The sequence below is a fragment of the Vombatus ursinus genome, unplaced genomic scaffold (assembly GCF_900497805.2).
Source record: "Vombatus ursinus unplaced genomic scaffold, bare-nosed wombat genome assembly UNPS02006779.1, whole genome shotgun sequence".
NCBI classification, from domain to species: domain Eukaryota; kingdom Metazoa; phylum Chordata; class Mammalia; order Diprotodontia; family Vombatidae; genus Vombatus; species Vombatus ursinus.
In genome coordinates, this window is record NW_020946557.1 from 655763 (window position 1) to 672403 (window position 16641).

Below are 16641 nucleotides of genomic sequence, written 5' to 3' on the forward strand. Positions count from 1 at the left end.
ACTATAGTTTTAAGGAAATGTAAATAATATCACTGGGACTAGAAAAACAATTCTCCCCCCCCCCCCACCTCCTGTCCCCCCCCCCCCCACCCCCCCCCCAAATCTAATGCCAATAAATAACCTATCACTTCTGGGGTTAAGATAAAGATAGGATGACAGAAAAAAGCAAATTGAATTGTTTTCAAGGTTGTGGGCCTAATTTTAAAATGCCTTTCAAAAACATAACCTCCAATTCACAGATACATCTATTTACATATGTTCCTAACATATGGATGCCTCAACCCCAGACAACTTGTTTTTGTCTGTTTTCCTTACAGATGAGAATCCGCAGGAATAAAATGGTTTTTCTTTAGAATGGGGGTCAGCAAACTTCACAAGCTAAGAATGGTTTTAAATTTTTTACTTTAAATAAAAATATAAAAGCCATTTTTAGCTCTCATTGTATAAAAACAGACAGTAGGCCATATTTGGCCCCTGGGCCTCAGTTTGCTGACCCCGTTTGGGATAGAAAGGAATGGCTCTTAAACCCTAGCTTGCAGCAAGCTGAGGATATATCTATGACGAAGCGACAGCTAGGTTGCTGAAAACACACAACCTAATTGGAACTATACTTATCCAAGTGTCGCAGATCTAAGGAATAGTATTATTTTTTTAGTATTGTAACGTGACTCTTTGCCTATTACTTTCAATCTTAATTTTTAAAAGTTCTATTGATGCTTTTTAATTTTTAGACAGGAGATATTTCCAGATATCCCTTTGACCTCATAAAATCTTCCCTTTCACAAATTAAAATGGCTAAGAAAAAGAAATCATCATGGCTACTAGGTCTGCCATACAACCTTTCGCCCCAGGTGGGGCGTCTGTGATCCGCCCCTTGTAATGAGTGAAGAGAGGAATCAACAAGTTTGGGATTAGAATGGCATTCACCCAACAATCTACTTCTTTGACAGACTGGACTCCATCAGTCTGTCCTCTGTAATCCATATTGGCCACTGCCTTGAGTCTGAGTGTAGCTGCCTTTTAGTATTATTTTCATTTAGATTACTGTAGTCACTAATAAGCTAATAATAGCTAGGATTTATAGCTAGCAGATCATAGTACTTTAAAGTGTGCAAAGTGCTTTACAAATGTTATCTCATTTGATCCTCACAACCCTGGGAGGTAGACACTATTATTATTATTATTATTATTATCATTCCCATTTTACATGTGAAGAAACTGAGACACAGAGAGAACAAGTGACTTGCTCAGGGTCACAAGCTAGTAAATGTCTATGGTAGGATTTGAACTCAGGTCTTTCTCCATATTCCCATGCTCTAGCCACTGCCATCACCTAGCTGTCATTGTATGTTCTGTTCTCCTGTTTCTCTCTTCCCTTTATGTCTTTTCAAACAAGTCTTCCTGTGCCACATCAAATTTCAATGACTCATCATTAATTTCAACCCTCCCCTCTTCTAATATCTTTTTATCATGCTCTCTTTCCTCAATTTTGGCCAAACCTCACACCCAGAGCCTCTCATTCTTTCTCTGATTCCCATCCCCTTTATTTTCAAGGCTGGCCAAAACACCTGACAAATCCATGGAATATCCATTTATAAATTATCTTTTTTCTTCTTATTTAAGCCCCTTTTCAAAATTAATTCTATTCAGGATTGAAAATGAGGCCATTTCTTTCACCATAAAGCTAGACTAGATCAAAAAGCCTTGACTTCAAAAAATGTACCTTGCCTCTCTTTCTCACTTCTCTTCTTCACCTAAATTTAAGTTTCTTGGGGCCGTGAGGATCAGCAGAAATTCAAAATAATGGCATTTTTTTTTCAGATGGCACCGAGCACTTTCAATGACTTATAAGCCTGAGCATCCCATGAAGGACTTAGTTTGAAGTCCATACAATAAAAAAAGAAGGGGAGGAGGGATGACTTCCAATCCTCGTAATATAGAGAGCTGGAACCAGCATGTTTTCTTCCTGAGAAGCAATTCTAAACTTCCACACGTGTGTGTGTGTGTGTGTGTGTGTGTTGGGAGCTACAACGGCAGCAGCAGCATCAATAAAACTGACTTACATCCGGATTGCTAAAATGCCCTCTGCCAGCACTTCAGAGATGGGGAATTTGTCAGTTCTGCCTACACGGCTACTTGGCCCCCTCCCAGCAGCTGAGAAGATACACAACCTAGAGAGAAGGAGATGCTATTTATGCGTAACTCCTTCTCTGTGTCCTCTGGAAATCACCAAAAATATTCATTAAAAAAAAAAAAAGACAAAACACCCTGAACAAAGCGATTACAAATTAATCTGCCCTTGCTGGCTCCTCCGACTGCAAAGAGATTATAAAAAACCCTCAGTATTTGCAGGAGGCCTCAGTCACTCATTAATCTTAGCTATCGTTCGTATCATTGGTTTTTTGGCTCATTCCTTAGGCATGCGTGTACGCACTGAGCTTATGGGGTAGAGACTGCCTTTCTGTCTTCAATCATCAGTAACTGGAAGACATTTCCTTAACATTTCAGAAGGCAGGTCTTCACTATACCATACACAGAACAGCCACTACAGGATAATAACTACAGCAGGGAGGACAAGAGACAGCATCTAAATGAACAAATTAAAGCACCAAAAAGTCTTTAGGATGCCATTGTCTTGAAGTGTGAATATGATAATTGTGGGGAAAAAAATCCCAGGCTCTGGAGCGCTTGAAAAAATTTTTTTCCCCTATTCATTTCATCTTCCACCAGTCAATAAATACTTATGCCCAGAATATTTAGGGTATTCAATAGTAAGCAGTGAACCCTTTCTTTCACTATGCTAATGAATAGTCTTCCTACTCTTTGCTCTGGCCATCTGAAGCTATATCCTGCAGAGACGTGGTTCAGTCTGTGGGTCTGATGGGTAGAGTTTAATCATCAAGTGAATGGAATCTTTTAGCCCCTCCTTTCCAAAGACTTCTGCAAACCTGATCTGCAAAGTGGATTGCCTATGATATTTCAACTTTGGGACTTCTATCTTTACTTTCCTGCTGAAGAGAAAGGGATTTCATGAATTCTGAGTAGGGTGGGGCCTAAGTGCCCAGATCAGTTGCTAATTGTTTGAAAACTTTAAATATATTACTTTTTTTTTCTTCTGTTTTTGGTTAGGCAATCAGGGTTAAGTGACTTCCCAAGGTCACATAGCTAGTAAGTGTCAAGTGTCTGAGGCCACATTTGAACTCAGGTCCTCCTGACTCCAAGGCCAGACCTTTATCCACTGCACCACCTAGCTGCCCCCTTAAGTACACTTCAAAATGACTTCTTGTTGACATAAGAAAGAAGCTCCAGGTTCTCAATTTCTTTGACCGAAGACCCCTTCATGCCCCTCCTATTTTCCAAGAAAGCCTCAGGGTGAAGCTGCCAAGGGCCAACTGCTGTATCTCTGAAGTTTATCAGGACCCTCACCCTACTTTGTGCCTCTCTTTACCCTATTATATTTGTATTTTGTGATAATCGTGAATAAGCCTGTAATCTCCCTGATTACAGCTCCTTCTGGGTAAAGACTGTTCTGCCTTACTCACCTTTATCACTCTCATAGTGGCTAGGCATAAGAGCATCAAAGCATTTAAAAGTTAGAGCTGGAAAAGCACTTAATTAGCTACCCCATCCCCTCACAATCTTGCTACAGCAGAGCCACACTATTTGTTATTCAGTCGTATCTGACTCTTCGTGGCCCCTTTCAGAGGTTTTCTTGGCAAAAAAATACTGGAGTGATCTGCCATTTCCTTTTCCAGCTCATTTTACAGATGAGGAAATGGAGGCAAACCGGGTTAAGTGGCTTGCTTACTCAGCTAGCGAGCATCTCAGACTAGATTTGAACTCGGGTCTTTCTGACTCTAGGCCCAGCATTCTATCCACTGAGCCACTTTGCTGCCTCAGCCACCCTATACATGATATTATATAATAAGCAGGAGACTAGGATTCAAACCCAGGTCTTATGACAACGGCCAAAATACCTCTCCCAGGATCTCAGGAGTTATGTTCCCCCTGCTCACATCCCTGGTTCTCAGGACAGAGGAACCCCTACTAGCCTAATATTAAACATCACCCTTGTCTTTCTATCTGTTTCATCTTTAGTTGCTCAGGCTCCCTATGTCCACATTTCAGGTACCCCCTCTTTCTGCTTTTTGTCCTTCGATTCTTGGTCTCAAGTCCTTTTGTCCAGACTCATTCAATGCAGGGGTAAGTCCACAGTATATTGCCAAAGAACAGACTCTAAGAACTAGAATGTTGTTAGTCCACAACTCCCTTATTTTACAGATGGGGAAAATGTGGTACACAGAGAGGGAGTGACTTGCCCAAAGTCACACAGCTAGTTAGAACCCCAATACTTGCTGACTATATATAGGCCACAGGTACTTCATCTGAACATTAGCTTCAGCATCTGTAAGGTGGGAATATTATACATTAAGGCAGTCTGGAGCAGTGGTTAAAGAGCTGGCCTTGAAGCTAGAGAGACCTGGGTTGAAGTCCCACACATATTAACTGTGTGATTTCAGGCAAATCACATAACCTCTCTGTGTTTTAAGCCAGATGTGTCAAAAACTGAGTGGCTACAAATCCCACCAAACTCCAGAGTAAAGCATAAACCAGGTTAAAATGTAATTGGTAATAATAATGTTAATTTGTCATTTTCTAAGTCAATATGCTGCAGAAGGGAATCAATTTCTACTTGAGTTTGTCACCACTGCTATAGGCAAAAGCCCAGAAGTCTTAGAGATAGCGCCAAATTGCACTGATCAAGGGTTGGGGGGGAATTGCTACTTGTCTTGACTTTTGTCTTGCCATTGAACTCCGTTGACTCTGGATGGAGAATGAGGCTTATGACTTTGTGCAGCTCTGCCTCGCCCTAGTACAAGTAAAGACATCACCCTAGTGATGTCATTGGTCCTCTTTGAGAACAAAGAATCAACAACAACAACAATAATAATAATGATAGGCATTTCCTCAACCTGGAGATCTCTCTATCAATGCAACAACAGGTCCATTCTCTGTCTCTTATATTTGCACTACCTTCTCACTGGCTGTCATGTTCAGAATGCACTGAGGAAACTTGAGTTGTTTTTACAGTTTTGGTTGGAGTTTAAAAAAAATGTTTGTGGAATTCATTAAATGCAATTCAATTCTACAAATGCTTAAAAGGTACAGGCTATTTGCTAGGCTTTGCGCTGGGGAAATGAATGAATAACTCTCCAAATAGCGTGATTGGGGCATTCAAATCCCAAGCAGGCCTCCTTCCCGGACTTCTCTTCTTACCTGGATAGGGAACTCTCCCTTTGGTTACCAGCTCTGTGAGTAAGATTCCAAAGGACCATACGTCAGACTTGATAGTGAACCTTCCATATAGGGCTGCTTCTGGAGCTGTCCACTTGATAGGGAACTTTGCACCTAAAGCAAGGACATAATGGTTATTATTGATGATTGAAGCGGCACCAAGATCACACAAGAGGCACCCTTCTAAGGGGCAGAGATGGGGAAGGGGGACCGCTACCTGTCTCAGGTCAGAAGACGTCAAGTACTGTGAAAAGAAGCCTGGTGGCAGAGGGAGAACCAAGAAACATGGACCAGCTCTGCCACAAATCTCTCCTCGCTCCATTCCAGATTCTACTTGGTTGTCAAATTGATCTTCCTAATGTGCAAATCCTACCATGTCACTCCCCTCCTCAGTCACCTCCAGTGGTTCCCTATTACCTCCAGGATTGAATATAAATTCCTCTGTTTGTCTTATAAAGCCTTCCATAACCTGACCTCTTACTACCTTTCCAGTCTTGTTATGCCTTACATACTTCCTGAAGTAGTCTGTGATCCAGTGACGATGGCCTCCTCACTCTTCCTGGAACACGTCACTCTATCTTCTGACTGTACATTTTCCCTGGCTGTCCTCTATGCCCAGAACTATCTCCCTCCTCATCTCCATCTCCTGTCACTTCTCACCTAAAGTCCCACCTTAAGCCTTTCCCCAACCTCCTTAATTTACTACCCCCAACTGATTCTTTCTTCCTTTCTTCCTTCCTCTCTCATTATTTGCACAATGTCTTCCCTATTAGACTGGAAGCTCCTTGAGAGCAGGGACTGTCTTTTGGTATTTTTGCCTTTCTTGGTATCTCCATCACTTAGCACAGTGCCTCGCACATAGTAGGCAATTAGTAAATATTGGATGACTAACTGCTTTAACAGACGGTTTGTGTGGCCTCTGGCAAGCCCCGTATCCTTTTCAGACCTCATTTTTCTAATCTGTAAGAGAGGGAAAAGCTGACCTAGATCATCTCTAAGGCTCCTTTAAGCACTACAATTCTATTTTAATCAGTAGTAGATTTCTATATCATATAGTATTAAGTCATAATGCCTTACAAAATATACAGAATATCTATGAATGGCTTCTGCTGGTATGAGACAATCTGACACATGGCTGTGTCCAAACGTGTCCATATGTTGCACAGGCTTTCCCCATTAACCAGAGAAGAGCTTTCCTTTCTGTCCCTTTCTTCTGTTAGAATGTAAGTTCCTTGAGGACAGAAATTGTGGCATTTTTATTTTTGTACTCCCAGAGATTAGCACCATAACTGCTACATAGACAATGCTTTAATAAATGTTTGTCAATTGGCTCATTGATTCCCTCCCTCTACCCCAGGATCCTGAAAGGGGCGATGAGGAATCCTTCCATTTGCCTGAATTGATTTTTAATATTCTTTGATGCTGTGGTGTTCTTTCCTAATTTCTTCCTCTAGCCCCAGCCCAAATCAGTTTTCAAACCATGAGCCAGAGATAAAAAAAAAATAACCATAAAGTAGGTCATGATCTTCCTATGAAAGGAGTATAGTCCTGCCTAAATGAGTATCTTATGATTATATGATCTCTCAAAGTTCATGGAGCAAACTTCTGGCACAGTCTGATATGGAATATCATGCCCTTGACTCATCTCCCATCCCTAGTCTTAAAAAATCTTGCCTCCTCCCAAAGGGGAAGGGTGGAGGCCACACTACTTTAATTTGCCAGAAAGATTTACACAAGATTAAAATTGAGCCAACAACACGCACACTCAACCCGCCCCCCGATTCTCCCGCCTCCTTCTTCCTCTCTGTCTCAATCTCTCTTTCTCTCCTTCTCTTGACTACTCATCCCACTCTGATCATCATGGGAACTCTGACCTGCTCCATTTCTGACTTGGACCAATTAATCTCTCTTTAAGGCAACCCAATGGTCCTCTGCTCCTGGGGCCCACTATATTGGTGCTGGGCTTTGTGTGGCCCTTTTTTCTCTCTTTTCCACTCTCTGTCATTCATGTATATTAATTAGAAAAAATGGTTAGACACATTTCATTGTGCAAATGACCTACAAACCATAAGGCATATTTATTCTCAATGTTAAAATGGATATGAGTTTAAAGTCTGTTAATTCTATATAGGGCTTGTAAGAAAAGGATACAAAACCTATTAAAATAATACTGTTTCTTTGTATTTCTTACAAAGACACAACATGGAAACTATAAAATCACCAGAGTTATAGTTTCTGGAGTATAGTAATTACTAATTGGAGCTATGATGAATTACAGCAGTTCGATTTTTGTTGACAATCAGTAGCATCCTTAGCAAATCCACAATGCTCTCATCTTACAACAGTTTTCTTCAGCATCTCTAAGTGTGAAATGAAATAAAAAATAATAATCCCATTATTTCCCCATACAAAGTCTTATATTAATACACCAAAAGAAAAAAAAAAGCAGTGCTGTGGTATTTCTTCAGCTTTATATGCGGTGTTATTTTTAGTCATTTTTTCTCGGCACAATTATTCACATCTTTTTTCTTAAGAGCTGCATGGCTCCATGTAACCAGGCCTAGCCATACAATGAAAATGGCCATTTTGTTATTTCAGGATTCCTCCCTTCCAAACTTAGCTTTTCAGATATATTACATGACTTCCCTTCCTGAACTCAGTGGTACTGTCTCTTCTGACACCAAATCTAGCACTCTATCCACTGTGCCACTTAATGTATACATGCATAACAACAACAACAATTGACATCTACATTATGTGCCAGGTACTATGAGATAAGCACTTTACAATTATTGTTTGATCCTCACAACAACTCTGGGAGGGAGAGGCTATTATTATTCCCATTTTTTTTTTCTTTTTGGGAGGCAATCAGAGTTAAGTGACTTACCCACGGTCACACAGCTAAAAAGTGTCTGAGGCCGAATTTGAACTCAAGTCCTCCTGACTTCAGGGCCTGTGTTCCATCCACTATACTATCTAGCTGCCCATCATTATCCCCATTTTACAGATGGGAAAACTCAGGTGGAGGTTAAAAGACTTGCCCGGGGTCACACAGCTAGTGAAGCGTCTAAAGCTGTATTTGAACTCAGGTCTACCTGATTCCAGGTCCAGCATTCTAGCAACTGAGCCACTTAGCTGACCCTTGTGTATGTGTGTATATATATGTACATATACAAATATCTGGTTATAAGAGGTTACATATATATTATATTTTGCATATAGTTATAAATGTGTACACACATATAAATATATATATGCATGAATGTATAGATACACAATCTAGATACAAAAGGTTACATATATTACATTTTGCATGTATATAATATTTGCATATACTTATATATGTACATATCTGTAACCTTTTGTTACAAATAATATATAACCTTTTGCACCCACATATATATGTGTATACATGATTATAAAAGGTTACACATATTTTGCATGTACCTGTGTAATGTGCATATATATACATATACATACATATTTATGGTTATAAAAGGTTGTATAGAAATATTTTGCATGTACTTATATACATACATGTATGCATTGCATACATGTACACATATCTGGTTACAGAGGTTACATACCCATTATATTCACATGTACTTATATGTGTACATACATAAGTATATGCACACATATATGACCACAAATGTTACATGTTTTTATGTGAACACATATACATGTGTGCATGTAATAGTTACAAAGGCTACAAATATCGTGCATGTACTTATGTGTACATACATACATATGCATGTGCATACATACATGGTTATATACAGTATATTTTACATGTATGTATGTGAGCGCACATATACATTTATATATATGCATGCATATATACTGTATACATATATGGTTACATATACTATATTTGGATGTACTTATATGTGTACATATACACATATATTATATATATAAAGGTTATATATTTTTACATATACTTATGTGTGAATATCTATGCACCTATGTTTTTATATGTCACAAATGTTAAATTTATGTTATATCTTGCCTGTACTTATGTTTACATATATATATATAGTTATAAAGATTACATGTACATTATATTTTTCATGTACTCAAATGTGTACATGTTATCACTCTTGATAGAATGTAATTTCTGGAGGGCACTGTTTTGTTTGTAGCCCCAGCAGTTAGCATTATGCCTGCAAGGCAAATAGTAGGTGCTTAATTAATGCTTATTGATTTCTGCTGATACATGCATATGACTGGAGATCCGATGAATGTATTGGATTTTCTTCTGTATTCCCCTTTAAGTTCTCTTACTCAGTTAAAGAACCAAAAAAGGTGCATCCAAATGCTTCCTGTTTCAAAGACTGCCCGGGCTGAATGACTGGGAGGCATCGACTTCCATTTTAGAAGCAAGTGAAGCTCAGTTCTCTGCTTCTCAGACAAATCCAATTAAATAAAATGACAAATAAAAGGTTCCTTCCTTGTCTTCCTCCTGGATTTGTTTTACTGCTCTGAAAGTGTGTGTGTGTGTGTGTGTGTGTGTGTGTGTGCTCCTTAACATGTCTCTGTTTCCTCATCTGTAAAATGTGGATAATAATAGCACCTACCAGCCAGGGTTGTTGTGAGGGTCAAATGGGATATACGTAAAATTTTACAAACTGTGCAGTGCTATATAAATGCTAGCTGTTATTCCACTTATGGATGGTTCTAATTGTGTTCTCCTTGTACCAAGCCTAAGTTTGCCTCGTTGCTCTGAATTCCACTCTTGGGGAACAGAACAGGTCCTATACCTCTTCTATGTGACAGCCTTTCTTTCAAATACTTGAAGACAGCTACCTCTTCCTTCATTCTCTGCCCCAAATCTTCTCTACTCCAGGCTACATACCTCTTATGACCTTGGTTCAAATCCTGCCTCTGATACTTAGTTTTATGACCTTGGGCAAGTCATTAAACTTCCCTCAGACTTTAGGTTCCTTGCCTGTAAAACCAGAGGTGGGGAGTGTGTGTGTGTGTGTGTGTTGGGGGGTTTGAGCTAGATGGTCTCTGGATTCTCTTGCAGTATCATCTCCCAAACCCCATCATTTAATGATCCATAAGCAGGATATAAAACCTCCCAATAAAAATGCTTAGAAATATTCAAACAAGCGCTGCAGTGACAGAGGGATTTATGATAACAGCATTTTTCAAGCTGCACTTGGATTCAGTAAAAGCTCACTGGATTCAGCATGAAATAAATTTGCTTTGAATCAGTTTTCTTGCTGAAAAAAAAAAAAAGCCCAGTAATATCTTTCCCCACCATTCCCTGCTGTTGTTTGTAGAAGAAAAGGGAGTTAGTTGCATGGGGCTGCCATCCCTGCACAACTAATTACATCTTCTCCTCATCCTCCCTTGCTCTCCCTGGAGGCTCTGCTAAATGGGGGGGGGGGGTCCCTTTGTCCTCACCAAGGACCACAAAAGGTTAAATGAAAGCATCAGCAAACTACATACCATTGGCTGGGGTTTCAATTGAAGACAGCTAATCAACATTTCGCTAATGATTTAACTTCTTCCCCTCCCACTTACTCGTGTTTTACATGCCATCCAATGGCTCAGGGTGTCAGTGTTACTGACTGCTCCCCTCCATTCTCCAGGATGCTTCCAACATAGGGAGGCACTTGGTGAGTTGGGCCCATGGCTGCTACCTGCTTCTTCTTTCCCAGGAATCAAAGATTCCAAAACAAGGAATCTAAAATCCAAAATGTAAACACTGCCTTTCACATCTTATTTCTCTCCTCTCTTTTTTTAAACAAAGGAAATCAATTATGTTGAAATACAATTATCAAAATATTTTTAAAAAAAAACAGATCTATAGTCCCTATGCTTTGAACTCCTGTCCTGGAAAACTCAAGCCTCCTTGGGGTGTCTTTTAATTTTTTTAAAAAATATTTTATTTGTATCAATCAGCAAAATTCTGCCTTCTCACTCTCCCACCCCACCTTCTCTGTCTTTACCATAAATATACTCAAAATCTCACTTAAAACAATCTTCTTGTTCCAGGGGAAAAGGGATTGTCAAAGGAAGGGAGGAATATTGGAAGATTTTGTTGTTGTTGAGTTGTGTCCAACTCTTTCTGACCCCATTTGCAGCTTTCTTGACAAAGATGCTGGAGTGGTTTGCTATCTCCTTCTGTAGCTTATTTTCCAGATAAGGAAACTGAGGCAAACAGGGTTAAGTGACTTGCCCAGTGTCACACTGTTAGTAAGTGTCTGAGGCCAGATTTGTACTCAGGAAGATGAGTCTTCCTGACTACAGGTCTAGTGCTCTATCCACTGCACCACCTAGATTTCAGTTAACTTTGTCTTTGAATACCATTGCAACTCTGGTTGAAACACTTTCTTAAGAAACTAAAGATTAATGAATGTTAGTGGATACAAGATCCAGATGCAAATGCAGTTCCCTCTCCCCTCCCCCCCCCGCTTTACAATGAAAATATGAGGGGGGGGTGTGAAGGAGAAAATGGGATAAATTATACAAATAAAGATGTCATTAACAGCTGGTCACTGATCCTGATGTTTTGAAGTACTCTCTGAACACCATTAATGTTCATTGGGCTTTAGGATTCATTTGAAAAAACACCAATCACTGACTTTTCATTCATCAGTGATTTATCTCAATCACTTTGGGGGCAATTTTGAGCCAGTATGGACAAGTCATAAATAATGCAGGTTGGAAATCCTACTCTTTTCACTGAAGTGGGTAGAATGATCTCAGTAGAGCTTGCCAGATGCAGTTCCTTACAAATTTTCTCAATCTTCTTAAGCAATCTATCCCATAACTCATTGTTAGCAAATCTTTCCTCATTCCTTAGGGATTTGTTTTAATACGGTCTTTGGGTCCAATTCCACAGGATGATGTTCTAGTAAGAACTCTTGTGGTACTTTGGTATTTACTACACTCTCCTGGGTAGGATAAAGTTGTTGTTCAGTTGTTACAGTTGTGTCTGACTCTGTGACCCCATTTGGGGTTTTCTTGGCAAAGAGACTGCAGTGGTTTGCTTCTCTATTTCCTTCTCCAGCTCATTTTATAGATGAGGAAACAGAGGCAAATTAGGTTAAGTGATTTGCCCAAGGTCATACATCTAGTAAGTGTCTGAGATCAGATTTGAATTCAGGAAGATCGTTTTCCTGACTTTAGGACAAATACTCTCTCCACTGTGACACCTAGCTGCCAAAGGGTACCAACCTCCTTTGTATGAAATTCTCTATGACTTAACAGGATACCTATACTGTCTTCTAGTCCAGACCCAGTCCACTCAAACCCTTCCTGTTTGGTCAGAGATAGAAAACAGTATCACAATCTGTGTGTATCTTTTCTCCTGCCATCCTCTATTTGTTTAAATATAACATCTTTTTTTTTTTTAGGAAAACAAATTTTACTGCTATTTTTGTGTTTTATGTCACCTGCATTCCTCAATATATTCCTCTTCGTCCCCCCCTCAGAGAGCCCACCCTGATAACAGAGAATTTTTAAAAGGAAAAAAAAAACCCAGTTCAGCAAAATTAAGCAACATATTAAAAAAAAGTCTGACACAAGTTGGTGTTTTATACCCAAAGGTTCCCACTTCTGTAAAGAAGTAGGGGGAGGATACCTTTTTTATGTCTCTTCTTTAGGGTCAGGCTTGGCTGCTATAATTTTGCAGCATTCAATTTTGATTTCAACCCAACTTTTAAAGTCCTTTTCTCAGTCCTCAGTCATCTTGACCTGGCTACCATGTTTGACCATATACCTCAAAGGAGTCAAATGCAAATGAGGGCTGCATGGGGTCCGCAACACTCCTGAGTGTGGCCAAACCAAATTAAGATGAAATTGGGAAATATTTAACAAAATAAAAAACAAAACAATAAACCACAGATAGCATTATGTTTTAAAACTAAGTCAATGTGCAGGCCACAGGAATCTTTATATGTTCCTACTTGAATTTGGCATCAGGGATATAGACCCACCCCATTCCTGCTTAGATACTCCTCCTGCCTGGTTTTTCAAAGCACTACTTTCTCCTGGTTCTCTTCATATCTGACTTTTTTTTTGTGCCATTCCTTTTTCAGGCTCTTTGGCTGGATTCACCACATCCTGCTGCCCCTGTGTAAGTGGGCTCCAGGGTTCTGTCCTGGGCCTGCCTGCCACTTTCTCTCTCTCTCTCTCTCTCTCTCTTTCTCTCCATACTTTCAGTTTTCTCTTCAGCTCCCTTAGATTCAAGTGTCATATCTTCACAAGTGACTCCCACATAGCTAGTAAGTGTTTGAGGTCAGATTTGAACTCAGGTCCTCCTGACTCCAGGGCTGGTGCTCTATCCACTGTGCCACCTAGCTGCCCCCACAATAGCCTTCTAATTCGTATTCCTGTTTCCAGTCTCTTCCCTCTCTAATCCAAATTTCCCATTTTTTGTTGTTGTTAACTCATGTCCAACTCTTTGTGACCCATTTGAGGTTTTCTTGGCTTGCCCAGGGTTACACAGCTAGTAAATGTCTGAGGCTGGATTTGAACTCAGGTCCTTCTGACTCTAGGCCTGGCACTCTATCCACGGCACCATCTAGCTGCTCTATATTTCCCATAATTACCAAACAGATACAGAACAGATCCACCTGTGCTACTTGGTGGCTAAAGAAGAATCAGTGACTTCCTTTGGCCCCAGGATAAAATATAAATTCCTCTTTAAACGCAATGTATGGCATTTTCAAAATGAATTTTACCAATATTTTTGATTCTCATATTATCTACATTCCCCAATGTCTGGCACTGAAAACTGTCTCCAACCTATCTTTCCAGGCTGACTCTCTCATGGACTGTCTATTATAGTTAAATTAGCTCACTCACTGTTTCCTTTACTCAGCATTCCATTTCCTCCCTTTTTGCACAAAATGTCCCCATGCCTGGGGCATTGTTGCTCTTTTACTTCAGTGACAGCAGAATCCCTCAGTTCCTTAAAGGCTCAGCTCAAGTCTCCTCCTAGACAAAACCCCTCATGATCTCCTCATTTCATTTCTAGTGCTCTTCCCCTCAAAATTTTTGTTCAATCCTGTCTGACTCTTTATCACTGCATAGACCATAGCATGTCAATACTGGCAAAGATATTGCAGTAGTTTGCCATTTCCTTCTCAAGTGGATTAAGTCAGACGGAGGCTAAATGACTTAGCCAAGGTCACACTGCTAGATTTGAACCAGATTTGAACTCAGGTCTTCCTGACTCCAGGCCCAGTGCTCTATTCACTGAGCCACCTAGCTGCCCACCAAATTAAATTCTTTGCATTTGTTTTATATTTACTTTTCTATGTACATGTTGTATTCCTTCCCCATCCCTAGTAGAATGAACTTTTTGAGGGTAGGGACTGATTCTTTTTTTGTCTTTGTTATTTCCAGTGTCCCACACAATGTCTGGCACATAGTAGGTGCTTAACAAATGCCTGCTGAATTGAATTGAATTGAAAATCTAGCTCAAATGCCTGTGAAGCCTGTGAAGGCTTTAGTCTGTGAAGCCTTTCCTGACTCTTAAGAGTGAATAATAACATTATTCCTCCTGAACCTTTGTACAGCATTGTGTTTGCATGCAAAGGATCCCCAGATTTCCTTATCTGGTCTTGCTCTCTCTGCTGAGTCCTTGTCTTGCCTTATCAACTGCTCACTGAACATCTTACACTGGATGTCCTGTAGACGCCTCTAACTTAACAAGCTCAAAACAGAACTCATTCTCCTTCCCCCAAAATCTCTCCTCTTCCCACCTTTGTGATTAATGTCAAAGGCACCACCACCTTCCCAAGTCACCCAGGACCATGACTTTAATGCCATCCTTGACTACATCCCACATATCCAACCTGCTGTCAAATCTTTTCTCTACCTTCACAACATCGATTATATACATCTCCTTCTCTCCATGCACGGAGTCAGCACCTAGTGCAGGTTCTTAGAACGTTTCTCCTCAACTATTGCAATAGTCATAATGTTTCCCCTAGATCAATGCAGTAGCCTTCTGGTCAGTCTCCCTGCCTCAAGTCTCTCTCCACTGTAATCTGTCTTCCACTCTGATGCCAAAGTGATTTTCCTAAAGCATAGATCTGACCATATCATGCCTACCCTCCACCTACTCAATAAACTCCAAAGGTTCCCATTTACCTTCAGGATAAACTATAAAGTCCTCTGTTTGGCATTTAAAGTCCTTCACGTCTTGGCCCCTTCCTACCTTTCTAGTCTTCTTATATTTTATTTCAGTCCATGCTCTGTGATCCAATTACTCTGGCCAAATATATTTGCTGTGGGTTTTTTGCTCGTGACAGTCCATCTCCTAATTTTGTGCCCATAATGCTTTTCTTCTTTACCTCTGCCTTTTATCTTCCCTGGCTTTCTTCAAGACTTTGCTCAAACCCCACCTACTGCAAGAGGCCTTTATCATTCTCTTTTCCCACTCCACTTCACTCCCCCAGGAAACTTCTGAAACTATCTTCTATTTACTTGGTATATGTCTTCTATGTACCTAATTATTTACAAACTGTCTTCCCTATTTGAACGTAAGCTTCTTGAGGACAGAGCATTTTTTTCCCCCTTCTACTTATTCCCAGCACTTAGCACAATGCTTGTAGTAAGCACTTAATAAATGTTTGTTAACTGAATGGCGTGTCCTATAAACAATATTATGTAAATGTGTTCTTAGGGAGCTACCAGACGGAAGCCTCACTCTGATCTTTCAGTTTTATTCCTCCAACTAACTTGCAACCTGGCAAAAAACTGTCTTTTTGTCTGTCTGTCTCTCTCACGTATATTTTTTTTTGGGGGGGGGGAGAGGAGGCAATCAGGGTTAAGTGACTTGCCCAGGGTCTCACAGTTAGTAAATGTCCGAGGCTACATTTGAACTCATGTCCTCCTCACTCCAGGGCTAGTGTTCTGTCTGCTGTGCCACCCAGCTACTCCCAAATACCCCTTTAATGAAACAAAGATTACCTTCCTCTCACTGGAAATTAACAACTCCTGCCAGCTTGATCCTTAATGCTCCATAACACAGTTTCCATCTTTAACATTCTAGGAAAACTGTCTCTCTATCTTCCTCTTACAACCCCCCCCCCCAAAAAAAAGAAAAAAAAAGTCACCACCGTCCCAATAGTTACAACCTGGTCTCTTCTCATTTTTAAGTCATCAAGGAAGGCTACAAGGAGGAGGAGGTAGGAACTAAATTTCAACAGGCTAAAAGGAGAAGTACATTCCAGAGATTAGGCTGCACAAATTCAGAGAGGTCAGGAGAAGACAGAATGAGATTAGCAAAGAGTTACTATATAATAGAGTGTTGGAGGGTGGGGGGCAGGGAATGGGTACTCATCCAGCTGAAAGAGCACAAGATTTGGAGTTAGA

General features: G+C 40.2%; 1 protein-coding gene across 3 annotated transcripts in view; it reads right to left on the reverse strand.

The window, feature by feature from the left end:
• Nucleotides 1-16641, reverse strand: part of FYN (FYN proto-oncogene, Src family tyrosine kinase) — a 180625-nt gene that overhangs the window by 10505 nt on the left and 153479 nt on the right. For all 3 annotated transcript variants that reach the window (XM_027848688.1, XM_027848686.1, XM_027848687.1), the window contains one exon: nt 5278-5409. In XM_027848688.1, coding sequence (XP_027704489.1) covers nt 5278-5409 — 132 coding nt within the window. The remainder of the gene's footprint in view (nt 1-5277; nt 5410-16641) is intronic.